General features: G+C 44.5%; 3 protein-coding genes across 5 annotated transcripts in view; 1 reads left to right on the top strand and 2 right to left on the bottom strand.

Annotated features, from left to right (window-relative positions):
* Positions 1-11,792, bottom strand: part of LOC134017138 (TBC1 domain family member 8) — a 17,756-nt gene extending 5,964 nt beyond the window's left edge. Inside the window, 13 exon segments of the mRNA XM_062456490.1 lie at positions 331-448; positions 1,203-1,488; positions 2,231-2,348; positions 2,492-2,706; positions 3,838-3,988; positions 4,229-4,384; positions 4,734-4,931; positions 6,021-6,228; positions 6,647-6,887; positions 7,025-7,253; positions 7,384-7,502; positions 7,675-7,785; positions 11,442-11,792. Of these exon segments, the coding sequence (XP_062312474.1) occupies positions 331-448; positions 1,203-1,488; positions 2,231-2,348; positions 2,492-2,706; positions 3,838-3,988; positions 4,229-4,384; positions 4,734-4,931; positions 6,021-6,228; positions 6,647-6,887; positions 7,025-7,253; positions 7,384-7,502; positions 7,675-7,785; positions 11,442-11,568 (2,277 nt within the window). The 5' untranslated portion in view covers positions 11,569-11,792.
* A 1,072-nt stretch (positions 11,793-12,864) lies between these two features.
* Positions 12,865-15,736, top strand: pdcl3 (phosducin-like 3). Of its 2 annotated transcripts, none has more exons than XM_062456438.1 (6): positions 12,865-12,930; positions 13,592-13,709; positions 13,869-13,959; positions 14,154-14,297; positions 14,450-14,658; positions 15,185-15,736. In XM_062456438.1, exons 1-6 carry the CDS (start codon positions 12,883-12,885, stop codon positions 15,325-15,327), a joined length of 753 nt encoding a protein of 250 aa, XP_062312422.1. In that variant the 5' UTR covers positions 12,865-12,882; the 3' UTR covers positions 15,328-15,736. The 2 variants fall into 2 exon arrangements, with proteins under 2 accessions (XP_062312422.1, XP_062312423.1); XM_062456439.1 differs by lacking the exon at positions 12,865-12,930 and adding an exon at positions 13,050-13,167.
* Positions 15,737-15,910: 174 nt separating this feature from the next.
* Positions 15,911-18,115, bottom strand: nms (neuromedin S). 2 transcript variants are annotated; one of them, XM_062456440.1, is made up of 7 exons: positions 17,925-18,115; positions 17,729-17,775; positions 16,670-16,723; positions 16,566-16,592; positions 16,426-16,479; positions 16,225-16,299; positions 15,911-16,109 (listed from the first exon to the last, which is right to left on the bottom strand). In XM_062456440.1, the coding sequence occupies exons 1-7, from the start codon at positions 17,992-17,994 to the stop codon at positions 16,026-16,028; spliced, it is 411 nt and encodes a 136-aa protein (XP_062312424.1). In that variant the 5' UTR covers positions 17,995-18,115; the 3' UTR covers positions 15,911-16,025. The 2 variants fall into 2 exon arrangements, with proteins under 2 accessions (XP_062312424.1, XP_062312425.1); XM_062456441.1 differs by having other exon boundaries at positions 15,911-16,106.
* Between the last annotated feature and the right edge of the window lie 7,885 nt (positions 18,116-26,000).

Here is a 26,000-nt window from a genome sequence, read left to right as displayed (position 1 = left end):
CACCAAACTTCTGCAACACACAGAACACATGTTAAACTTCAAACAGCTTCGGCTAAACAATGGAGATTATTTCAGCTTGTGTTTCACCTACTGTTAACAAACATCATGTCTTCCTCCAACACTTGAAATATTGAATTCTACGTAGAAATATGTAGTCATGCACGGGTCTTATTAGTTCTGTGTAGTTTTATTGAAGGACCCTGTTCCTGGAGGAACGTTGTTTTGTCGTCTCCTGTACTAGCTGTATGTGATTGACATGATAATAAAAGCCACAAGACACTGGTGAAGTGTCGTGTTTGATTTGACAGCAGCACGGCAGCGTGCGCTCACCTCGTAGGAGTCTGTGATGAGGTCGGTGATCTGAGGGTGGACGGTGCCGTCCTCCCCAGACTGGGAGGGAGGAGGAGGGGGGGAGCGTTCCTCATCATGTCTCACCTGCTCCAGGAAGCTACGGGGAGAACCAGCAAACACACATTTACATTTTTACATTTACATTTTAGTCATTTAGCAGACGCTCTTATCCAGAGTGACTTACAGTAGTACAGGGACTTCCCCCGAGGCAAGTAGGGTGAAGTGCCTTGCCCAAGGACACAACGTCATGTGGCATGGCCGGGAATCGAACCAGCGACCTTCTGGTTACTAGCCCGATTCTCTACGTGAATTCACTTACGTGAATTCACGTGTGTTTGAAAGACCCGACGAGTAATTATTTGCTTTTTCAATATATGCTTTTGCATAATCCTCTTTCTCCCTCTGTCTCCCTGTCTCTCTCTCTCCCCCTCTCTCTCCCTGTCTCTCCCTCCCTCCCTCCCTGTCTCTCCCTGTCTCTCCCTCCCCCTCTCTCTCCCTGTCTCTCCCTCCCTCTCCCTGTCTCTCCCTCCCCCTCTCTCTCCCTCCCTCCCTCCCTCTCTCTTTCCCCCTCTGCCCCCTCTCTCTCTCCCCCTCTCTCTCCCTGTCTCTCCCTCCCCCTCTCTCTCCCCGTCTCCCTCCCTCCGTCTCTCCCCCTCTCTCTCTCCCCCTCTCTCTCTCCCTCCCCTCCCCCTCTCTCTCTCTCCCCCTCTCTGCCCCCCTCTCTCTCCCTCCCTCCCTCCCTCTCTCTCCCCCCCCTCTCCCCCTCTCTCTCTCTCCCCCTCTCTCTCTCTCCCCCCCCCCTCCCCCCTCTCTCTCTCCCCCCCCTCTCCCTCCCCCCCTCTCTCGTTTACCCGGTAAGAATCATGAGTGCCTGTCCGTCGTCCAGGCTGGCACAGAGGGCGTCGGCGTTGGCGTCGAGCACGGCCAGGCCCAGCTGGAAGATGGCTTTGATCCCGTGGAAGAAGAAGCAGTCGACCACGCAGACGGCACTGCGGAAGGGCAGCACGCTGAGGAACAGCGTGAGGAACCAGGAGAGCGACACGGACGACAGGGGGGACAGGTCCGGGATGTGCTCCGCCAGCTCCGAGAGACGAGCCCTGATCAGCTCCTCAAACACAGACTGGTCGATCTGGGCGCCTGGAAACCAACAGGTAGACACACACACACACACACACACAGTCTTAATGTGGAACATATTTAAGTAGTTAGAAAAATGTATGGGCAAATATAATTGAACATACTTAGATTTAATGTACTTTCTAGATTTATATAATGATGTGCTGAAGTAAACCTTTCACACGTCAGATTATAATGTGTCCTTTGACAAACTCAACAATAACTGCTGTTTAAAATAAAAACATTATTAGTTTAGACACAACAGTTGAAGGAAGGGGAAATGACTTCAAATGCACCACAAATAAATATCTACACAAAGCACAGGAAATGAGCCTCTGTTTCTCAACAAGCCGTGGCTACAGACAGCCTTCAGTGGTTTTGAAACGTGCGCTGTCGGCCATACAGCTAAATCCCAAACACACGTAGGCCTAAAATGCCTAAAAAGGTATTTCTATATATCAACATTTTCCAGGATTTTAAAACTCCACTTAGGACGACACTAACAGCTCACAAAAAGAAGGTGTCCCTTATTACGAATTATACTTTTTTTTTAATTATTCACTAACTACATAAACACTGCAAGGTGATGTACTGTGTTGGAAAAACCACTACAATCAGTAAAAGGTTAAGGATGCTAAAATCCACCTTCCACCTCACCTTAATGTGACCGCGTCTCACCTATGACCCCGTCTCACCTATGACCCCGTCTCACCTATGACCCCGTCTCACCTATGACCCCGTCTCACCTATGACCCCGTCTCACCTATGACCCTGCGGGTGAAGTAGTCCGGCAGCATCCTCTCACACACGGCCACCAGCAGCCAGAAGGACTCCTCCTCTTTAGTGTACAGCAGCAGCACCGACGCCAGGATGTTCATGGACTGTAGAAAGATCACAGACACACGTCCAACATCAGCTACCAGGAACTGGACTGAACACTAAAACTAAGCCTATCCTCGCATTATCTTCTATATCTACGTCCTGAAGTCTCATCAGGACTCCCTTCCCCCGCCAGCAGCTTGACCTGGCAGTAGCCGATCTTGGGGTTGCGGTGGGCGTAGGCTGTGAGGACTCGGCGCAGGGCAGAGATGCCCGTGTCCTTCTGGAAGGCCGGGTGGTCGGGGAGCGAGCGGTGCAGGTCTCTCTCGATCTCGTCAGTGGCAAGGTTGTTGCGGCCTGAGCTCTCCTGCACCAGCCGAGAGTAGTAGTCCGGGTGGGCCGCCAGCTCCGAGGACGCATCTGGAGAGCGGGGGGAAGAGAATCAGCGTCGGCTCTGGGGTCAGATGGCTGAGCGGTTAGGGAGTCGGTTAGGGAGTCGGGCTATTAATCAGAAGGTTGTTGGTTCTATTCCCGGCCGTGCCAAATGTTGTGTCCTTGGGCAAGGCATTTCACCCTACTTGCCTCGGGGAGAATGTCCCTGTACTTACTGTAAGTCACTCTGGATAAGAGCGTCTGCTAAATGACTAAATGTAAATGTAATGATGAAACAAGAGTTTAGATACATTGGAGTACTTGCTTATCTTGCCCCAGTCACAATCCTCTTCAATAATACGTGTAAATGTCATTTTGACTGTTGAATATTTGTTCCTGCGCACAGTCACATGCACTGTGTTTAATGGTCTGATCTAACAACGTAAACATGTACTTAACATGCAAATACGTTGCGGAACCGCCTGTAACTCACACCTCTGTGCGTCGCCAAGCGCAGGCTGCGCACCTACAGGAGTAATTGCATTATTTATTGGAGGATGAGGTCATGAGGCATTTCCTTCTTTAAATAAATCAGATTTCTTCCTGGACTTCATATTAAAACAAGACGGATGATTGGCTGTAACAGTCACGCTAAAACAAGGTCCCCCATAGCTCAGACTGAAATGAAAGCCAGGACAGAAATCGATCTCTTCATGACGCACAACATTTATAACTTTCTGTTAAGCACTGATTTGTTTCTTCAATGGGAGTAATGAATATGATATTTCATGTAATTTCTCTTATTGATCGTCAACAGGATCTAGTTATTTCTGGTTTTACTGCCACATTCATAGAAACGGCAAACACCTTGCTCCAACTCATTACAGAGCTGCTGGCCAGTACTGCAGAGTACATAAAAAGGAACTGAGAACTGGGAGAAACACAGAAGTTAAGACCTGAGAAACGAACAATATATGTGAGGGTGATGTAATATCAGAAACGTTGTTTTATCTCAGTGCTGAACTCAGTAGCCTACTAGGTTATTGTTTTTACACTGTTGAATCTCTTTCTCTCTCGCGCGCGATGGGCTATGACTAACCTAGTGTTGACAAGATTTTTGCAGGTTTCCAACGGTAACCAACAACCTATTGCAGCTCTTGAATCCTGTCCGCCCCTCACCCGAAAAGGTCATCCACAGCTCCCCCCGTAGCGACTCAGGGATCCCCATGGCAACCAGTTTCTGGATTTTCTCGGTGCGGAACATGTGGACCCCTCGTCCGTACTCAGAGAAGTGGTCTTCCCACAAACGCTCCTTCACCTGCTCCACCGTCTGCAGGGGGGAGGGAGAGGGATATTACTGAACACTGAGAGCTAGCATTGGGCAAGGAGGACCTTGGGGAACACGGATCAATGGAAGTTTGAATAAATGAAGGAACCTAATACCAAACCCCAACTACATCGATCGTCTCATTTTACGTTTACTAGCATAAAGCAGCCTGAATGGTTTGCAAAACTCAGCCTAGTTCAGTCATTACGGTCAGGAGTACAGTTCAGTAGCTGCCATGCTTACGGCCTTGTTGTTAGAGGACTCAGAGTCGGGCTGAGCATTGTGGAAGGCAATGAGAGCGTCCTGGTTGAGGGAGTGCCGCAGGGCCTTGTCCTCAATCTCCTCTCCGTCGGAATACATCGTGTCGTAGTAGAAGGTGTAGTAGGGGGCCGGAGAGCTCTGTGGGAGACAGAGATGGAGAGAGACTTGTGTTTACATCCGTCAAGCTGTCTTCTACCATTAGTCTGTTTGTCAATCCAGAAACAAAGGCCCATATCAGTTATCACACAGTCCCTAATGGACTAACCTCCAAACAATACGATACACAGGAACCCAGATGTTTGTGGGTTGACCTCGTTACCTTAGCGTTAGGAAGTTAGGTTAGCCTTTATGAAGTTATCTAAGCAGGGGCGCCGTATTGGGGGGAAACGTTATGACAATCAAGGGCCCCTGACTGACAGGGCCGGCGCCTCTGTAACTAAGCATTAGCAAGATGTCCGTCGCTAGGTTGTTTACGCTAGCTCAGTACCAGAGCTCTCTTGCTGTTGCCCTTGCTCCGGAACATGGCGTATTTCCACTGCAGGGCCCGGAGGCGCGTGGTCAGGCTGTCCACCAGCACAACCCTCCCCTGGAGGTCGATCAGCTGGAAGGCCTTCTTGCTCCGCACGCTCACAATCACTGGATCTGGCAGCGAGGCGGTGCTCTCTGCCTTCTCTATGGAGATCACCTGGAGGGCAGGGAGAGGGCAGGGAGAAGGCAGGGAGAGGGCAGGGAGAGGGCAGGGAGAGGGCAGGGAGAGGGCAGGGAGAGGGCAGGGAGAGGGCAGGGAGAAGGGCAGGGAGAGGGCAGGGAGAGGGCAGGGAGAGGGCAGGGAGAGGGCAGGGAGAGGGCAGGGAGAAGGGCAGGGAGAGGGCAGGGAGAGGGCAGGGAGAGGGCAGGGAGAGGGCAGGGAGAGGGCAGGGAGAGGGCAAGGAGAGGGCAAGGAGAGGGCAGGGAGAGGGCAGGGAGAGGGCAGGGAGAGGGCAGGGAGAGGGCAGGGAGAGGGCCATTAGCCAGCGTATCTGGAGTATCTGGAGTTAAGGGATTCCGGCAGGAGGGTAGGTTTCATTATACATGGGTGGGATATTTCCTCACACACAAAATGGCAAATCTGCCCAAATTTGACTTGCTAATAGAAAAATATTCGAATGAAGGGGGATTCCCTTGTTCCGTTATGATAATAGAAAAATATTCGAATGAAGGGGGATTCCCTTGTTCCGTTATGATTGGACAGTTGGGTAGAGACATTTCTGTTGGTTTGACAGTTGGTGTGACTCAACACTGACCATAAATGCAAACTATCGTATCAATCTCAACTCAGATTCGTCAGTGGTTTGAAGAGCAAGCACTGACCAACACAACACAGGCAGCCACATGACACTGTGTGTTAGTTTAACACTGCAGAGTCAACAAGGTTTGTTTGAGTATGTAAAAATACATTCCCGCCAAGATACATTCCCCACCACACAAAACATTTCATGTAATAGGCAGTTTCAGAAGCCTTACTGGTGTCTGTCTAAAAAGGCACAAAAACCTGTAATGGTTTTCATTGAAAAAGTCTGTAAAAAATACATAAAAAAAACACTGGGTTTGTAGGTTCAAGCAGCTAACCTCTTTGAGAAGTACATTCTACCAACAACTGCTTTCAAATAAAACAATTTAAGCAAATTAATCTCAGTAAATTTCACAAATATGACAACCAAACAACATAAAGTCATGGTAAACTCTGGACCCCGGTGTGCCCCTCTCCCCTCCGGAACCCTAGAAGTTGTAATACCTCCGAGAGGGGGATGAGGAGTGAACAGAGCCCCTCTTCCCGGCTGGCGAAGGCCAGGTAGCTGTCGGTGCAGTAGAGGGTCCCCGCCGTGTGGCAGCGTGAGTGGGGCGTCCACACCGAGCAGGGGGCCACCTCCTGGAGGTGTTCCCCTCTGGGCAGTCTGAAGAAAGCCAGCACATACTCCCTCAGTGCCTGCTCCTCCAGGACCCTGCGGACCAGTCAGACAAGCAGGGGAAGAATTAGAGCGTGACACTAGTAGGATGAGTCAACACAATCAGTCATCCAGATTACACGTGGTGAGGAAGAGAGAGAGAAAGCAAGAGAGGAAAGAAAGTGAAGTAGAACGGGACGAGGGAGGGAGGAGTTGATTCAATAAAAAATGCATTTGTGAGTCAATCAAGGAAAACACAGATTTTTAACTGTTCTTGTCACAGTGGTTAGTTCTCCCTTCCTGTTATGGTGAGGATGGGCTTGTTTTGTCACAACTCGGTCAGAAAGGGGGAAGAGTTTAACACAGCCTAGTGAGTATGAGCAACGGACAGATTAAACGTGAAATCTTCCTTAACGTTTCAACCCTCCTCCACGTTTAACCCTTCGACCCTCCCATCCCTCCGTTGACCTCTGACCTCTTGGTGATGCGTGCGGGCTGCTGCAGGACGCGGTCCAGCTCCAGGCCTCCGCTGTCCAGCAGGCGGCGCAGGGCGATGTCGGCCAGCTGGGTGATGATGTGGAAGGTCTCGTCCAGACTCAGGAACATGGAGAAGTCTCGCTGGCGCTGCCGCGTGCTAACCCTCACCACGTCTGTCATCAGGCCTGTGGCGACCCGCTCCAGCCTCGTCACCTCCGCCCACGGGATCACAAACTTCACTGCAGGGAGGGAGGGAGGGAGGGAGGGAGACGAGGGGTCAAAGGGTCAGATCCAGCTCAGAGACGGGAGGGTTGAAACTCAAGAATAATTGTCACAGTGTTCCATGTTGCACAGGGGACAGTTTTCTCGGACGGACCTTCCTTGCCCAGCAGGAATGAGTAGAATGCCATGTGGTTGATGCTGAGGTAGAGCCAGCCCTGCCTGGGGACGTGTCTCTTCCAACAGCAGCAGGAGTAGTGGATCACCAGCTTCTCAGACGACGGAAGGCCGAAGTGCAGCTTGAACTTCTGCAGAGCCTCCCTGAACTTCTCTGGGTCGTCCTCCTGGGCTGCCTGCCTGCCCCTTACCTCCTCAGCTATTAGACCCTGGAGAAGAGAGGGGGAGGAGAGGATTTAAAGGAGCATTTAAAACAGGAAACTGACATCTATATACAGTGCACGAGAGAGCCTGACCCTTGAACATACAGTAAACTATTCCTATGGAGGGTGGCGTTACCTTGACCTTCCCTTTGACAAAGTTGGTGAGGTCCTCCTTGTTCTCAAACACAGAGAGGGAGCGAAGAAGGTTGTAGACCAACCAGTCCCAGTGTCTGTTCACCTCCTCCAGAGCAGCTCCTGGTAGAACACACACACACACTTAGTCCCCCAGAGTGACACCTCCTTGACATAACTCAAATCCCCGCACATATTCTCAAGCAGTCCTCTGTTGTTGATTTGAGCCAGCTGTGGAGGAGTGAGGGAGGGGACCAGATGGACAGAACCAGACGAGGTCAGTGAGTGGTCTTACCGCTGGCGATGACCCAGCTGACCTGCGAGCCAGGCACCTGCAGGAGGATACGGAAGGGGGTGACGCGGGCGTTGGAGTCCAGAACCGTGTCCAGAGCCCCCACCAGCAGACCTGCAGAGGACACAAGCAGGCTGATGACACATGGGACAACACACAAACACAACCACACACACACACACACACACAAACACACACACAAACACAACCACACAAACACAACCACACGCACACACACAAACACAACCACACACACAAACACAACCACGCACACACACAAACACAACCACACACACAAACACAACCACACGCACACACACACAAACCACACACACAAACACAACCGCACGCACACAAACACAACCACACGCACACACACACACACACAAACAACCACACGCACACACACAAACAAAACCACACGCACACACACAAACACAAACGCACACACACAAACACAACCACACACACAAACACAACCACACACACAAACACAACCACACGCACACACACAAACACACACACAAACACAACCACACACACAAACAAAACCACGCACACACACAAACACAACCACACACACACACAACCACACACACACACACAACCACACAAACACAACCACACGCACACACACACACACAAACACACACACACAACCACACACACAACCACACACACACACAAACACAAACACACACAACCACACGCACACACACACACAACCACACGCACACACACAAACACACACAACCACACGCACACACACACAAACACAACCACACAAACACAACCACACAAACACACCCAACCACACACACACAACCACAACGCTTAAGCCAAAACAGAAACTCCCCAGTACTCATATACTTGATAATGGAACCTCAACAAGAAGGGTTTTATGAGACCATTAGGCACCTGAGACACAAAGGCACATGACAAAGGCACATACTGCATGTGCCTAACACTAACCGGATGAAGTCATTACCATCTCCATAGCACACTAGCATTCCACGGTACGGTGCCAACAGCTTAACACAGGGCACTCGACACGAGTTATGAGGCTTTACCAGGCAAGATTTCCTTCTACAATCGTTTATGAATCCAACTAAATTACCAGGCTCTACGATGTACAAGAAGTACTGTATCTAATGACATTGTATGTAGAGATAAACATCCATTTAATCTACATTTTGAGTATAAAAAGCACTTAGTCAGACAAGACCCTCTCCACTACCTGCCTCATGAACATTACACTTTAGAAATGAAAAAAACATTCACCCTGAAATGGATGTTATCTTCCATTCTCTCACACTCCCAATCCACGCCAACCCAGAAGTTTAAGGCAAAACTCACCCCAGATATTAACCCTAACCCAGCAGTTACCTGACTAATAGAACTAAGTGATTTGATGTTTTGGAAATGGACCAGACAGATATTTCCTAAATACCCAGAAAAACCCAAACAGAGTCTGTCCTCATTATCTATATCTTGTTTAGTAGATAGCTAATGAGAGTCAGGCTTTACCTTGTAAGGTCTTAACTACCAAACACTGGTCCCTTTTGTTGGCTTTACATTCTGTGCTTCCTTCTCTACGGAGGATTGCTATTCCATTTTGAACAGAATGAAGCATTAAGGGAAGCCAGTCAAAGTGGTCCCACTTAGTTCATTAAAAAGCTGTTCAATATTCCTTCCCTTAACAGCCTTACGAGACACTGCGCAACCGTCATAATACAAAATAATCCAATGGCAGTCCGATGATGCGGCCAATCAAATGTGTAATAAGAATACCGCAGGGGCAAAAGGAGGCTCGTAGCTGAGGTAATGAGCCTTTTAGATTCAATCTAAAGTTTTGGTTTAGTATTTGTTGTGTCTAGTAGTCCTACCATGTTTATTGTGTTGAGCTTTGTGTGTACCCCTGGAAGAGTAGCTTGTGTTAAGGCTTCGGACTAATGCGGATCCAGATCAACAAGAAACAATAATAAAGAAAGACAGTTGTGTGTGAAGGCTTGTGAAACTGCCGGTGAAACTTGAAAGTTCCGCATGAAACTACCAAGAAGCTGTCTTGTGGACGTTTTGGCTTCCATACCAGGTGAAACTATCTGAACTGCTTTTAGCTTCCATACCAGGTGAAACTATCTGAACTGCTTTTGGTTTCCGTACCCAGGTGAAACTATCTGAACTGCTTGTGATAGTCCAGATTAGGGTTAACATCAATTTACATGAAATATAAATGTTTCTATGTACAGCATGTTCCAACCAGCACTGACCGAGAAAACTCAAATCCACTAATAAGGATGTCTGTTTCAGATTACAGTTCAGAGACTTGTATCCTTTCTTAAACAAGTGGGAGGAATACCATAGTGACGAGACACTGACCAAATACTGATGAGAAACTGACCAGATACTGACCAGATACTGATGACAAACTGACCAGTAACTGACCAGATACTGATGACAAACTGAGCAGTAACTGACCAGATACTGATGACAAACTGAGCAGTAACTGACCAGATACTGATGACAAACTGACCAGTAACTGACCAGATACTGATGAGAGAGTGTTCCCAGTCAGGAACAAAGCATAGCCTACAAAAATGCTGCCAGCAGGCAACAACCTCACACTGCCAGGAACAAGGAATGTCTGCAATGGTGCAGTGACAGATCGCCATATTTGTTTAGACTTCCCATCCCCACCCTTCCACACACACGCGCACACACACGCGCCTTTTCCAAACCACATCTAACACCTGCCAGCTTACCCGTCTAAAAACCTTAGCACCCTGACAACAGACGGCAATTTGTCACGGAAAGCCCTAAGGGATATGCATTGTACAGTAGAACCCAATGTAAACTGTATACAAAGAGAGTAAATCTGCTCTTCCACCCATGGCCCATTGTTGGTTACTGTTGTGCAGACATGCTAAAAGGTGCTTGGAGAATCTGGCTTAACTGTCTCTAGGGAAAGTATTGTATGTAAATAGGAAGTTCTGCAAGCACGGAGGTGAAAGGATGATTTTGTCATGACAATAATTTGCCTTCATTTGGTTTACTGCAATGTAACATCTATTTGGATACTAATGACTGAAATGTATTTCCTTATTGTTGTGAAACTTTGTAACTGAGAAAGACAAGTTACTGTTTTTGTTCTTCCATTCTTTAAATATGGCTCGGTGTTCTACTTTGTCACTTCACTTACTGACATACAAGTATATTTACAAGAAACACAGACATATCCTGCATGGTGAGTTGACTTTAGAATTAAATAAAATCTCACAATATAAACCAACTCTGAGAACTTTACACTGTACTGTGTAATAACCAGCAATAACCAGGGAGTTCCAACTCATTTATGTGTGGTGTCTGCCTGGGTTTGTACAGCAGGAAAGTCAAATGGAAACTTCGACAAATGTGTATGGAAAGTCAGTGAAGACCTTAAATAAAAAGTGTTTTTGTAATTTACAAGTGTAGCAATCTTGGGGGGGAAAAAATGTGAATATAGCCGCTAAATAACTGTTAGGGTGAAAATAAAGAAAAATAACCACAGACAACTTTTTTACTGAGGAATTTGGGAGTATTTTCCCAATCATTGATAGTAAAAATATTAAATTTCCCAAGTACTTTAGTTAAGCAAAAACTGTGCATGACCATTTCCCTGAAATGAACCATTTCACAGCCATTGTTTGAGCTACTGTTCAATGTAAAACATCGAAGGGGCCGGTGGAAATCTGCAGGACAGTGTGTTAGAAGTTAGGGAGGGGGCGTCTCACCTGTGATTTTCCCCGCGGAATCCCCATGCCCCCGTCTACGCTGCAAAAGGAAGAAATTGTTGGATTTCTCGGTAACCCATAGCTTCAGTGCGTTTTTCAGTAAAACTTCTTCTGGGTTTAACCACATTATTTCCAAACGATAGATTACCAAAGACGGAAAGTAGAAAATAAATCAACTGCCAATTGTAAAATTATTACAACGCTTGGCGTGTCCTTTTATCAGTTCCAAAAACGCACTGAATAAAACACGAGATTTTTAATATCATCCATGATATTAGGGGCTCCCTGAGGCAGCAGTCTTCTGTTCATATTTCACTAGTCCGACTCCCAACTGTACACAACGCTGGCGTCTTATTTCCGCATTTTGCCTAAGCTTTCCTTCCCACAGTTCCGGCGAAAGCCACTGGCTCTTTGTGATTGGTGATTCCTGATCTAACACGGGCCTACTGTATTCACTTAGTATTAGTTCATAATTTAAATACAAATTCAGGATATATGAAATGCATATAGTTATACATCAAGTATTTTAATTAGTTCATGGAAGCCACCTGCAATAATTGTGTAATTGAGTGTAGAGTTGGCCAAGAGCAGCACAATCCACCTGGATCGTGCACGTAAATCAGTTACAAACTTAGGTTTTAACAATGGTGTATTACAGCACACGACTTTAATTCACATGTTATCATGTTGTGTTTGGACTTGTACAGTTCTAATAATGTAATATATTCTCATGCTTTTCTAAATGTCTCCACAATGACCAAAACATGTTAAACACTGAAAAACATGCTGGAAAGCAATGTGATCGACCAATAATGTAATGTGGTGAAATGAACTAATGTGATTAATGTGATCTGTAGGGCTATAGATAAGACATGCCATGAAATAAAATAGTCAACTTATAAATCTGAGCCTACCACTCGCAATGTGCCATACAAGTATTAAAAGACAATACCGATTATCAGTTAGAATTAGGCTATTATATTGTTGAAGTCGTGTTGTCTATAGATTGTAACATTCATGGAAGGTGGTTTATTTATCTTAACAGCATAACCGTGTTGCTTTTTATTCCTCTGTTCTCCTTCTGGTTTACAGTTTAAGAAACTTCTTCGAATAAAATACTACTTTATGAGATACATTTGTGAATAATCTTTTATCTCTGTAAAATAAAGGTTGATGTGGGCTTAGCGATATTCAAACAGTCATTGTACACTCGTGAAACAATATGAATGTTCTGCAGTTTGTGAGCACTATACCAATGTTGGCTTCAGGTAAATGTGAAAAGTGTTAGTGAAAACATGTCTGTTTGGATCTACCAAGCTATGTGCCCAGACACTGACAGCTGATTTTCAGGTACAGCTGTTGTCTCGCACTCAGCTGCCACAAATGGAATGCAGCGTTCCCACTCCTTTTATGGACATATTGGGACTCTAACCGGATATTGATGCAACCCATATTATTGTCCCCAACACATGGCTCCCGAGTTGATTTCGTAAGTATTAATCAATTAAATGCATTTAAGAAAATGTATATTCTTCGCACAGATGTATTTACCAATTATAGAACACCAAATACAAAAACGTGGCCAAATTGGCTATTTTATAGCCATTTGTTACATTTCATGGAGTTGTGTTCTACCGGAACATATTAAGGTGCGGTCCTTTCATTTCCTTTCCTTCAAGAACATAAGTGTGATTTTATTCTCTCTTGAAGAGTGAGAAAAATGCAGGTTTGGAACATTTTCAATGATTTTGTTTATATGAAATGTGAAAGCTAATAACATACATATGTGAAGTGAGATATGTCTTTTGTTTTCAGACATCGAACAGCAATTAAGATAGACTAGTAGCTCGTTCGCTAACCTAGCCCACTTGACTACTACTAACACAGTACATTATGTAGGTAAGATTAAATATCTAGCTAAGTAGCTGGTCGTATCTGAACTGATAGCCAGGAGTTATAGGGCTTAAAGAAAGTTTTCACCGCTGACCGTGTTTTTGAAAGCTAGAAACAACAGTTGTTAGAAGGTTGAAGACGCAGCGGTATGTGTGCCCCTCGAGACCTAAGAACTTAACCACACTCCGATTAAAATATTTTGATTGTGAAAAAAAACACATTATTGTTCGATAATCGTGAAATTCTGTTTGTCCCAGGATCCTAACGCTGACACTGAATGGAATGACATCCTCAGAAAGAAGGGCATTCTTCCTCCTAAAGAGAAGCCCGAGGATGAGGAAGAGGAGGATCTTAGTTTACAGCAGCAGTCTGTTGGTTAGTCCTGGCTATAATAATGATATCTCTATGACATTGACTGTATTTGAGTTGAAACTGCCTGGTGTGAGGTTGTCATCTTAATCCTCATCCTGACTCAAGCCCTAAACTCGCCCTTTCTTAAAATACACTTCTGTCATTTTTGTTATAATCAATCAGTGAAAACGTATGAGAGCATGACACTGGATGAGCTGGACGAGAACGAGGATGATTTCAGTGAAGAGGATGAGGCTGCGATTGAGATGTACAGGTAAGTGCTTCCTCTAAACCAGTGTGAATATCGTGTCTTCTGTTTAAATGTCCGTGGGACATTCGTAAAAGATTAAACTGAGTGGTAGAAGCTGCTCTGAAAATGTACTGTCGGTGCTGATAAGGCGACTGACCTACAGAACAGCACGGCTGCTGCCTTTGTGCTGGACTCATTGGCATTCCTTGTGTCCGCAGACAAAAGCGACTAGCAGAGTGGAAAGCCACCCAGATCAAGAATGTGTTTGGGGAGCTGGGAGAGATCTCTGGTCAGGATTACGTCAAGGAGGTGAACAAAGCTGGAGAGGGTATCTGGGTCGTGCTGCATCTTTACAAACAGGGGTGAGTTCTCTCAGTCTGGTGACATCCGTTTCATCAGACACACAATTTTTAAATTAATTATTATGAACTGCAGCGAGGTGATCAGCCTATCAACCTAGTGGTACCACATCTAGTCTCATTTGTAACTGTTCATTAAACATCCTCTCTCCCAGCATCCCTCTGTGCACCTTGATAAACCAGCACCTGTTTGAGCTGGCCAGGAAGTTCCCTCAAACCAAGTTCCTCAAGTCCATCTCCACCACCTGCATCCCCAACTACCCAGACCGTAACCTGCCCACCATCTTCGTCTACAACGAGGGGGAGATGAAGGCCCAGTTCATTGGCCCTCTCGTCTTCGGTGGCATGAACCTCAAAGTAGAAGGTAAGGGTTCCTCACCTCCTCTGGTTGCTAGGCGATAGCTCGCAGCTTTGATGTCAGCACTGCACCAAACGGCCACCGCAACTTACATTTACATTTAGTCATTTAGCAGACGCTCTTATCCAGAGCGACTTACAGTAAGTACAGGGACATTCCCCCGAGGCAAGTAGGGTGAAGTGCCTTGCCCAAGGACACAACGTCAGTTGGCATGACCAGGAATCGAACTGGCAACCTTCGGATTACTAGCCCGATTTCCTCACCGCTCAGCCACCTGACTCCCCTGCCACAAATGGAATGCAACTTACTGGAAATGTATCAGTCCAAGGGAAGCACACAAAACTGGAAGTTATGGTTTATAGATTTGCAGTTCTGACATGGTGCACGGAAGCGTTTAGCTGGATATTTCTCCCATACCTATCACCAAGCATCATTTTTGAATGATTTATTTTAATTCATGCATGCGAAAACTTAAAATCACATAATCAGTTTGATCTTATGTGATAATTGATTTGTTTCCCGTCTGCCTCAGAGCTGGAGTGGCGGTTATCAGAGTCTGGTGCCATTAAGACTGATCTGGAGGAGAATCCAAAGAAGCAGATTGAAGACAAACTCATGACGTCAATCCGATGCTCTCTCCCTACCAAGAAAGACAGTGACTCAGACGATGATTAACCACCAACGACCGTTCAACCCGCCTGAATGAAATGAATCTACGGCTTCTTCATCCCTGTTATGGCAGGGCAGGCACCTGTGTTGACAATGTAAACTTTACACCTCCACAAATGCATCTAAACTGGCAGAGAGGTTGACGTCAGGTTCAAGCACATGTTTGTCGAGGGAGCATTCCTCTTGAATACTATCTGAACAGTCACAAAGCCTCCAAGACAAGATTATAGGTCCTTTTTTTATTTTGGATATGTTTCATAATATATGACATACTGAAATGTATACATTTCTTCTAAGTTATGTTAAATGCACGTAGCATTCAGTATCCTGTGCCATCATCATTGACAGTTTTATATAAAGAGCCCATCAATGAGAATCTGTTATCATTATCACATAAAGGACCTTTAAAATTGTATTTGACTAACTTGTGTTTGTTGGGATGTATATAAATACAGTCTATGGTTGGGATGCAGTGCAACTGTATTACGTCATACAAAATGGTATAGATACCTCATTGATAAAATTGAACATAAGTATCTTTTTAAAATGGTGTACATAACTTCAGGAAATCAAGAAGAGACTAAACATATTGGCAATGCAGTTGTGTTTATCAATAAGACTGATAGTTCTTAAAAATAAAAGTTATTTTTGGAGTGAGAGCTTGGTTTGCCTCTCTGTCTGGACACCATGTTGGCTCTGCGTGGTCAGGCTTGGAGATGCAGCTGGCTGCTGGATGTTCTCCACGCCTCCCTGTTCCTCAGCACTCCCTCTGGCAGAGTCCTGATCTTCTGTACCAAACACAAGCATTTTCAAAAACATGAGGTAAATCCATGCTGTACATGTTGTATGGCTTTCCATTTGAGGTAACTGGCCATGTGTTTGAGGTATGATACGTGTTCTTACCAAGAGCAGCAGCTGTTTCTTTCTCCTCTGAGAGAGCTTGGGAGACAGTCGCAAGAGAGGGTGGACTGAGTGAGACTAGACAGGAAGGAAGATGTTTGACTTCTCATTTCCCAAACATTTTATTGTTCACAATTGAAACAAATGTTTTCTATAGGAACCCATTTGAAGTACATATAGTTATAGAGAGAATAGTTTGCATACCTTATTCTGTACAGTTGCCTCTGACTTGTGTGCTTTAGCATAGTGAAACAGGAACTGAGGAAAAAAGTTACCAAAATTAATAATTAATTGTGAATAAGATTAAGGGGAATCATTTGATACGAACGTAAAAAAACGCTTACCCTTTTAAATACATTCTGAACTTGCTCCTGTGAAACAATGAATTGGATGTTAGAGCTGAGTATTAATTCTGGTAAAATTAATTCTGTGGTTCAGTGTGATGTACCTCGTTCTGATCCTTCCACTGGATGTCCCCCACATCACTCTGATAATCTGGAACCTGCAGCACACCAGACACACTCACAGTCAGCATCCATTTCAAAGCATTCCTGAGGTACCTGGTTCACATTTTCTCATGTTACATACATGGTCATCTGTTTCTGACATTTCCTCTGATGAGCCACCATGTCACATGAGTTTCACACATGTAACGGTCATGTCAAGCTGACATTTTGCAATCAATTATGATATAATGGTAACTGTATTTACAGTATTTTATGCTTCCATTATTATTAATAATAATTGGGCACACTAGGTATCCAGACACAGGCCACCCAAAGTCTATCAGCTTCCTGCGAGGGTAAATAAAAGAGCACCGATAACCGAACATCACCATGGTGTTTCATGCGGCTGAGAGTACGTGTTTATTTTTCAGTGTTGCTCACAGTTCACATCCCAGTAGCGTGACTCAGTGTCTCAGTCGGACCTCTGGACCAGACCGCATATCCCAGAAGTCATAAGAACCTCTGTTTTCATTAAACAGGTGCACATAGCGCCAACCTGGCATACATGCATCGTCTACGCCTGCACAGATAAAACACACTATGGCGTGTATGTTCTTTTCTGTGTACCCTGGTGTCTTTGATAGTCTCTGAGTAATATTTACACTCAGACCAGTCCTTCATGAAAGCAGATGAACGAATTTTCATCGAGGTTATCAACAAAATCACTTAATTTATAATACTCAAAGTCCACTCCTCCCAAGGTTTCTTCCATTTTTTCTCCTGTAGTGAGTTTTTCTGGGAGTTTTTCCTTGTCTTCCCTGAGGGTTTAGGTTGGTTGAGGGGCAGTTCTATGGGCGTACGTGAAGCCCTCTGTGACATGCTTGCGTGTAAAAAGGGCTATACAAATAAATGTTGATTTGATTTGACTTTAGAATGAGATTACAAATAAAATATTGATACTTTCGAGTTTCACTGCCTGAGAATATGTTTAAAGAATTATCCGATAAAATAAACCAAAGTTTTGCAATAAATTGTAAGATAACACATTTGCATAGGCCTACCTTTGTCAATGCAATTCCATTTTCACACTCCTGGCTGGGATATGACTCTGAAATAGAAGATAGAAGATGCGATGCGGTCTGTTTTAGTTAACCTTATTCCTTAGTTTACTGTCAATGCACTCTTCAGCGTGGTATCATACTGAACACTTAAGAAATATTAAAATATATATAATTATGCCATGAAAAGACATCTCACCTGCCTCCCTCCAACATCCCAGATACCAGACCAACAGTGTCAGGCAAAGTTGTAACGTCATGGAGCTCATCCTGTGTTACCAGATTCCCGCAAAGTTGCGTTGTAAGACTGAACACCGATGATCAGAGTTTTTGTCCTGTTGTCCGACACACCGTGGCTCCGGCTTAACTCTCCCGGCATTGACGACTGGAAGAGTTATAAAGGCTTTAAGGGGATACAGCATCATCGCCCACGCAGATGTGACCAATCAAAGTCCCACTGGTCTCCTTGGTGGCATGTATGGTCATCACCTGGGTATTGCGCAAATTCCCTTTTTTGGATGCAAGAACGACTTTAGGTTCAATCGTCTCTGATCGTCTATGGGTAATGTACACAATAGCTCAATGGATCGAAATATGATCAATTTTACACTGATACACACAGTCATCCAACTGAGTAAAACATTTAATATAATGTTTCACGGGGGACAGAAATACATAAGAAAATCATCCATTCGTTCTATGCTAAGCATTAATTATTATGGTTGTCTTTTACAACACTATTTTGTATTAACTATAGCCTATATTCTACAGTGTATGTGTGATATTCCTGAACAACAATGAAATCATTTATTCTTCCAATGTTTTCTTTATTTTTATAAATGTGGAAAAAGCACAAAACTTTATTTTGTATGAATCACACACGGTGACCCACTGTGGCTCCTGTGGAGCTGGTTCATTATATTGCAGCGTGAAAAGCTGAATGGAGAATTGGCCTGGATCGAGTTTCATTATTCAGACACTATTGCATAGATGCTGTGGATTAACATGTACTGTTCAAGGGAAGTCTATGGAAAATAGGGATGGTTCACTGAATTGGGTAACGTAAAAGTATTAGGGGCTGTTGAGGAAATAATTCAGACTGTCCTTACACAAACACATGAAACACATTCACATATGTGAAATGTTCACACACGCATTCATACTACTAAAAACTTACATATGAAATACATATTAAATGCTGGCACAGACGCATGTGAAACACATTCACACACTCATATATGAAACGCTCAAGTAAGAAGCTTTGAGAATAAGAGTGTGAGAAAACTTAAATGTTATATATACGGAAGCCATTTCAGTATATCCGAAAGTCAGCTCAGTAGTTTAGCAATTTTACAGAAACAGGAGCAAAATAGCTTTAAACTAGCACGAACATTAAAACTGGGTGACCAAACACCAAAGATGGATAGTACAAATACTTTGTTACTGTACTTAATTAGATTCTGGTATCAGTACTTTACTTCACTATACATTTTTCTGACAACTTTTCACTTAAAATTTTTCTGACAACTTTTCACTTTACATTTTTCTGACAACTTTTCACTTTAAATTTCTCTGACAATTTCACTTCTTAAATAGTTTACACAAATATCTGTACTTTCTGACATTTTAAAGCCAGGCTCGTTACTCTAGTTTGAGTCTGTACTTGGTTGCATGATCAATATTCAAAATTTCCTGGCTTTGAAAAAAAGTTTGGATTTTTTAGGGGGAAAGATTGAAAAAGAAAATAAATGCCAAGAAATGCACCACCTGCTAACTCTGACTAGGAAAGTGCCACATGCATGAAACTTACTCTGGTTACTGATACTAGTCCACTCAATGTACAGTAAGAATAATTTGATTTTGGGATATACAGAACATAAAGTACATGGGAGTGCATTTCAGGGCAGGGTGGTAGAAATGAAGCGACTCTGTCCTGTCCACTTCATCATCGCTATGTAAAATACTAATAAAAACAACAAACAAAAAATAAATTAAATTTTCAGAGTTTAAAAGGTAACAGGAATTAACTCCCTTTCACTGAAAGGAATGACTCGTTCCAGAAGCTGCTGTGTTTGTGGAAACCGCAGTTACAGTGGCGGGAAACAAGATTGAATCCAAAACAGATCAGGCCCACACTGATCAGTACAGCAACATGACCTTTTTGTGCCATGTTTGCCCTTTCTTATGGTCCCCAAAGCAGTCATTCTGGTCCCCAATGACATAGCCACAACATTTCAGTTTATTAAGAAATAGACAGATTGAGCAAATTTATGAGGTCAATAAGCGAAACGGTATCGACAAGCAAACACTGTAACATAAACTTGATGTTATGAACTGAAGTCAACTGAGAGTTTAGCTTTTATTAACAGAAATCAGAAATTCTCGCAATGCAGTACAGCCGTTCCAGGAGACGTATGAAAAAAATCGGAAGCTTCCGGAAGCAGCATTACACCAGGAAGTCAACACCATGAACACACACTCACTCTCTTGCATGCATTCACACACACACACATAATCATAATAATCTTACCAACTATGCTCTGATTATACTCTTACCCATCCAGCATGGGAACGCATACAAAATCCCCATTTAATTAAGCAAATGTACAATGAATGTTACCAGCGGATAGTTTGACTATGAGAGAGGCTGCCACAACATCCACAATCAGTAGCAGCTTCTCTCATTTAGTCAAAATCATCGTTCCCAGCGGCTCCAAGTCCTCAAGGCCCACGAGCGGAAGGAGATGTGTGGTAATGTGTGTGTCCCACACTAAACCAGTGTGTTACGATGCCATGGTACCTGACTCCCGTACTTCCTATAGAAGCTTCGGTCAGCTCCAGTGCAGTGCCTCACACACGCCAACACGCCAACACGCCAACACGCCAACACACAGGAGCCTCCTGCTGACAGAGGGACTGACAGATGAAACAGCTCTGAGGTTCCACAGAAGAACTTTAGTACAAAACCTGCGATCGATTCAAATCAATGACTCTCACCATCTGTGTGTTTCTGAGAGACAGATAGACATCGAGAGAGCAGACATACCAAGAAAAATAGGGAAGGAAGGGAACTGTCAAAACAAGAAGGTGGAGAAAGAAGTTGAAGGGAGAACGAAGGGAAAGAGACTTATGAGGATGAAATAAACGGGAATAAAGTAAAACAGAGAGCAGGAGCCGTGATCCCGATAGCTCGTGCTTCAGCTTCAAGGGAGAGCTCAGAGACTTCGGCCCAGCCCTTAGTGCTGTGGGAAGAGTGGTGTTTAAGACCCTGAGTGTCATTCAACATGAGACTGGGAGGATCCTGGTGCATGGTTCTCTCAGCCCTCCTCCACCCTTGTCGGGGCTTTACCAGAGGCCGGACACTCCAGATGGAACATGATTGCTCGGGTGTCTCTGCATAAGCCTGGTAGCGCCTGCATGTCTTGAGTGGAGAGGAGATGAGAGGAGACGGCGTCGCTCATCTGACACATGTTCTTCCGCCACATATTAACAATCAATCTCGGAAGGCATTCATTTTGGGGTCGAAATCAGTTTTTGATGTAAATTGAGTGAAACGACTGCAAAGTGAGGCTGCGGCGTTCAAAAGTCTAAGCGCATTATGGTGGACAGGAATAAGCCTCCAGTAGCCCTGATTCCTAAAGGAAAAGATTAGACATTAAAGAATGTATTCAGGTTCTAATCAACCTGGATGATTTCATTATACATTATTGATCAGTGAAAACCCAGTGAAGTCTGACTGTGCACTGTTACCAACAATGGTAGGCATGTGCTTGCACGTGAGTGTGTGTGTGTGTGTGGGGGTGTGTGTGTGTGTTGATGTGGCTGTGCATGTGCGTGTGTGTGTGTATGTTGGTGTGTGTATGTATATGTTTGTATTTGTGTGTGTTATTGCGTATGTGCCAACCTAGAACATAGCATCTGGGGCTGTGGGCTCTGTCATGTTCTCCAGGAACAGTTCGACACACGTCCCACTGAGAAGACAGAACATCTGGCCAGATGAGCGTACAACAAGGACATAGAACAACAATAAACAGACTCAAAACCTGTTAAACCAAACGACTGTAACTGCTGTGACTCAACCAAACCTGCTGATGTTATTGGCTGTGTCAGGTGTTCCTCTGCGCGGTCATTTTCCTCAGTGGACCCAAGGGAGGATTTGCTGACGATCGTCTATGTGGAAGAGCGTCTCTGTGTGGTGCTTCCCTTGTGAGGGGAATTGTGTTTAGAATCATTGTTTTCACAATTTTAAAAACTAGAAGAAAACTTTGCCCATTTCAAATCACACACACACACACGAGTTCCAATAATATATTCCCTAGATACTATCCTGAATGTGTGGAAAAACAACAATCCTAAAAGTATAGATGGTTGCAGGCTACATTTCAGATGCTTACATTAGTATGTTACAAGGACAGTTTGATCACTTCCTCATGTCCAGGCTGTACAATACAAGTTACTGTGGATGTTTTTTCTCGGTTAATCTAAAAGAATGACTAATCAGTTGACAATATCACAAAACTCAGTTTAGTCAATGAAGCAACAACATTTTACTTTGTCGAAATGTTAAACCGTTTGTTTTGTGATCCATTTTGGGTATAGAACATAGACTACAGGAAGATATTCTGGTCAACAACACTACGTTTAATTTATAGTTTGGGGTTGATTTAAAATTCACCCAGCATCCTGGCAGCTTCTCATGTATCCTGGTGATAAAACTAGTAAAACCGGTAAAGCCAACAGGGCAGTAATTGTAACCACAGCAACAGATTCACACATCAATGTCAAGCACACTAAGTTCCTTGGTGAAACTTTAAATATATAGTTTAATCATGAAACAATAATTTTATCTCAATTATGTTAAAACTTCTTAAAAACTCCTACTTCTAGCCAGCCACTGAAATACTTTTCTAGGTGTCAAATTAATCCTCTCCAGTCTTCCTGTCATACCTGCATGTCAGCATCAGAGGGAGCAGAGAGTGTTAACATTTACAGAACCTGGGAGTCGCCACATCTTCAGCCACAGTGTTGATTGGAAACTGAGCGACATGGCTATAAGGGTGCTCGTGGGAAATGGACAGCACTGAGACAGACTTCAAATCAGCCACCCAATCAAATGTCACAGGACACACTAGAAGGCGTGAAGTCGCTTGTCCCTAAATGAAGCTGTCGTGGTAATTGGCATGACGCGGACGTCATTAGTCTGTAGGGGTAGAGACGCAAAAAGGTGTGTCACCTATGGAAAGCTACGATATCTGCCAGTCAGATCTCAACAGTCCTCTTCACCTGTGACTCACGCATGTCACATACTCACACCTTTAGGAGGGAAGAAAGATACTTCTTTTTCAAACTTCCAACCTCTTCTTACCTCAAATCTCAAAAACGATTTTTTACTTGTGTCTTGATTTAAATTCAATTCAAATCTATCTTATCTCTTCCCCCTACCTCATGCCTGCAAAACACACATGGGCCCATATCGATACTCAAAATTAACATTTATAAAGGTTTGCAAGGATTGTCACTGCCTCAAACGCTAGGGGGCAACAATGTGCTTAAATGAAACATTTTGTCCATTCTGGAAACATTTTCTTCTCAAGAAACAACAAGAATTGTGTGGTTAGAAATTGATTGCTTGTAGAATTTTACCAAGGTGAATACCTTTAAAATGACTGCCATTGTCAAAATATCACTTCGTTAAGAGGATCATTTAGATCAGTTGGCATCACAACAATCTTAGAAACTCATCATGTACTAAAATAATATGAATGTTGTTTATGATTACATTATGTGACATGAGGCTGTTTTATATAAGGTCTGAACTGCATCCAGGTCAAAATGTCGCATCCATTATTTACAGTTCGAGTTGTATAAGTCACATGATTCACTATGACAACACATTTTGGGTTTGTTATGCAATGTGTTTCTTATGCAAATCAATTACAGAGTCAACAACAGCACACGCTCAACATGAGTCACAAATGATAAGAACGAGGTCAGGTCTGGATTTTTACGGTCATATTTCCTGGTGATTTTCCATCCAGGAACCGAGTCTGTTAATGAACACACTTGAGTCTTGAGTCCCTAATAAACACTGAGTTGGTTGTTTTCCATGCTTATCACAGCAGACTAACTCTCCCCATAAACTAACTTTCAGCACGCCACAGGAACTGATTATAATTGTAGCTCACAGAGTAGAGCTAAATGCAGTTGGCTCACTGTTTTTGGAAACTGAAAAGGAATACTTAAATACTATTTTATAAATTATTTTATGCTTTTTTCACAAGTTATTCAACACAAGGCCAGAGTGCCATCTTGTGGTTTGTATTGGTGGCAAAGTGCTGTACTTTCCAGGTAATGACAGTACAGATTAGACTCCATCATGCTCTCTTTGCTTGTAATTAACAGCCGATAAAACCAGTGGATTGATGAATAACTTCATATTTTAATAATTAACATGAATTAACAGTTAAGTCACAAAAATAAGGGGGTGGGGCTGGGGGTGGGGGTGGGGTTGTGGGTGGGGCTGGGGGTGGGGCTGGGGCTGGGGGTGGGGCTGGGGGTGGGGCTGGGGGTGGGGCTGGGGGTGGGGCTGGGGCTGGGGGTGGGGTTGTGGGTGGGGCTGGGGGTGGGGCTGGGGCTGGGGCTGGGGGTGGGGCTGGGGGTGGGGCTGGGGGTGGGGCTGGGGCTGGGGGTGGGGCTGGGGGTGGGGCTGGGGGTGGGGCTGGGGGTGGGGCTGGGGGTGGGGCTGGGGCTGGGGGTGGGGTTGTGGGTGGGGCTGGGGCTGGGGGTGGGGCTGGGGGTGGGGCTGGGGCTGGGGGTGGGGCTGGGGCTGGGGCTGGGGGTGGGGCTGGGGCTGGGGCTGGGGGTTGTGGGCAAGGCACTGGGCCATGTGGTGTGAGCAATAAGGAGGCCAGGTCAGGGGGGGGGGGCAGGGGATGTTATAAAAACAGGATATCAGGGGCACATCAGGGGTTAGTTACCTCTGCACAGCTGGAGATGCATGTGCATAAGCAGGGTATTAACAGACCACAGCAGCATGCAGCACTCACACACCACACCTCCACCACATGTTGACCTGACAGAAAGCAACAACAAACTCAGCACTGATTGCAAACAGGGAAGGACATCTCATGAATGAAGATGTTTAGTGTGTGAAAACTAAAATAATAGTGAAAACTAGAATAATAACAGGGCCATGTTTGAAATTGTTCCTAAAGATTATCTTGTGGGAGACAGAAAATAACATTCAACATCACATTAATTTGTTTGTTTTATTATGTATCACTTTAATTGTTATGAATTCAATTTTAGGATTACATATCAGCATAGATCTGTCAAATAAAACAATGCCCATGGCATTTAGTGAAGTGTTCTGACAAAGCAAACATTGCAACCAAACTAGTTGTCTTGATTAGAGTGGATTACTATTAACCGTTTCTAAGTATTTACTTCCTCTATACTTCCTTAGAGAGAGAGAGAGAGAGAGAGAGAGAGAGAGAGAGAGAGAGAGAGAGAGAGAGAGAGAGAGAGAGAGAGAAGCAGAGTGGGAGAGGGAGGTTGAGAGGAGGAAGAGAGAGAAGCAGTAATGATCTGGCTGTATCTCACAAGTCTTTAAGCTAATTCCTCTCCTTCCCTGCCTCTTCCAGCATGACACTTAACATGAACAGATGGCACCTGACCCCTGATTGCCTCCATCCATGTGGTTCCACCTGTCCTGTAGCAGAAGGAGATGAGATCATGAAAGGAAACCGCTTCAGAGTATTAAGGCACACAGTCTTAGCAGAGGTGTGGCTGATCGCTTTGGGCTTCAGACCATCTGTCAGGCCAGCCACTGGTCGTAAGCCTCACGTGTCCTTCAGCCAACCACCAGGTTAAGAGGTCATGGTCGGAAATTTGTGGCCGAAACAGCATCAGCCAGAGAACATCCACCGATCATACCGTTGTTTGGAAGTTGTTGACGCTCAACAAGCAACAGCTCACAGTTATCATCATTACGTGGTGATTGCGTTCCCCGTCAAACTCAACAGATGGGCACTTGTCTAAGAACAGCTTCCACTTATTTAGATGAGACATCCTAAATTTAGATGCCGTTTTGTCGTAAAGTGATTTCTAGACAACACATGAAGGTTTAATGGCACATTCAGAAGGGTAAGGAGAAACTGCGTTCAGGATGCTTCTTACGTGATAAGCATGAGTCATTTTTTATCAAATAATTATCCTGGCAAACTAGAGGGTGGTCTTCGGTGTCAGGCACTATATTGCATTTGACACTGTTAGG

The sequence above is a fragment of the Osmerus eperlanus genome, chromosome 3 (assembly GCF_963692335.1).
Source record: "Osmerus eperlanus chromosome 3, fOsmEpe2.1, whole genome shotgun sequence".
Lineage (NCBI taxonomy): Eukaryota > Metazoa > Chordata > Actinopteri > Osmeriformes > Osmeridae > Osmerus > Osmerus eperlanus.
Note: the sequence above shows the minus strand (reverse complement) of the source record. Positions and strands in the feature narration are given on the sequence as shown.

What these genes read in the sequence shown, in the direction of transcription:
- nms (XM_062456440.1), bottom strand. Translation starts at nt 17,994, where the DNA reads ATGAGCTCCATGACGTTACAACTTTGCCTGACACTGTTGGTCTGGTAT. An exon ending in GGGATGTTGGAGGGAGGCAG is followed by an intron (nt 17,776 to 17,924) that starts GTGAGATGTCTT and finishes CTTCTATTTCAG; the next exon opens with AGTCATATCCCAGCCAGGAG. An exon ending in AGTGGAAGGATCAGAACGAG is followed by an intron (nt 16,593 to 16,669) that starts GTACATCACACT and finishes ATTGTTTCACAG; the next exon opens with GAGCAAGTTCAGAATGTATT.
- pdcl3 (XM_062456438.1), top strand. Translation starts at nt 12,883, where the DNA reads ATGCAACCCATATTATTGTCCCCAACACATGGCTCCCGAGTTGATTTC. An exon ending in ATGGCTCCCGAGTTGATTTC is followed by an intron (nt 12,931 to 13,591) that starts GTAAGTATTAAT and finishes TGTTTGTCCCAG; the next exon opens with GATCCTAACGCTGACACTGA. An exon ending in GCTGCGATTGAGATGTACAG is followed by an intron (nt 13,960 to 14,153) that starts GTAAGTGCTTCC and finishes TTGTGTCCGCAG; the next exon opens with ACAAAAGCGACTAGCAGAGT.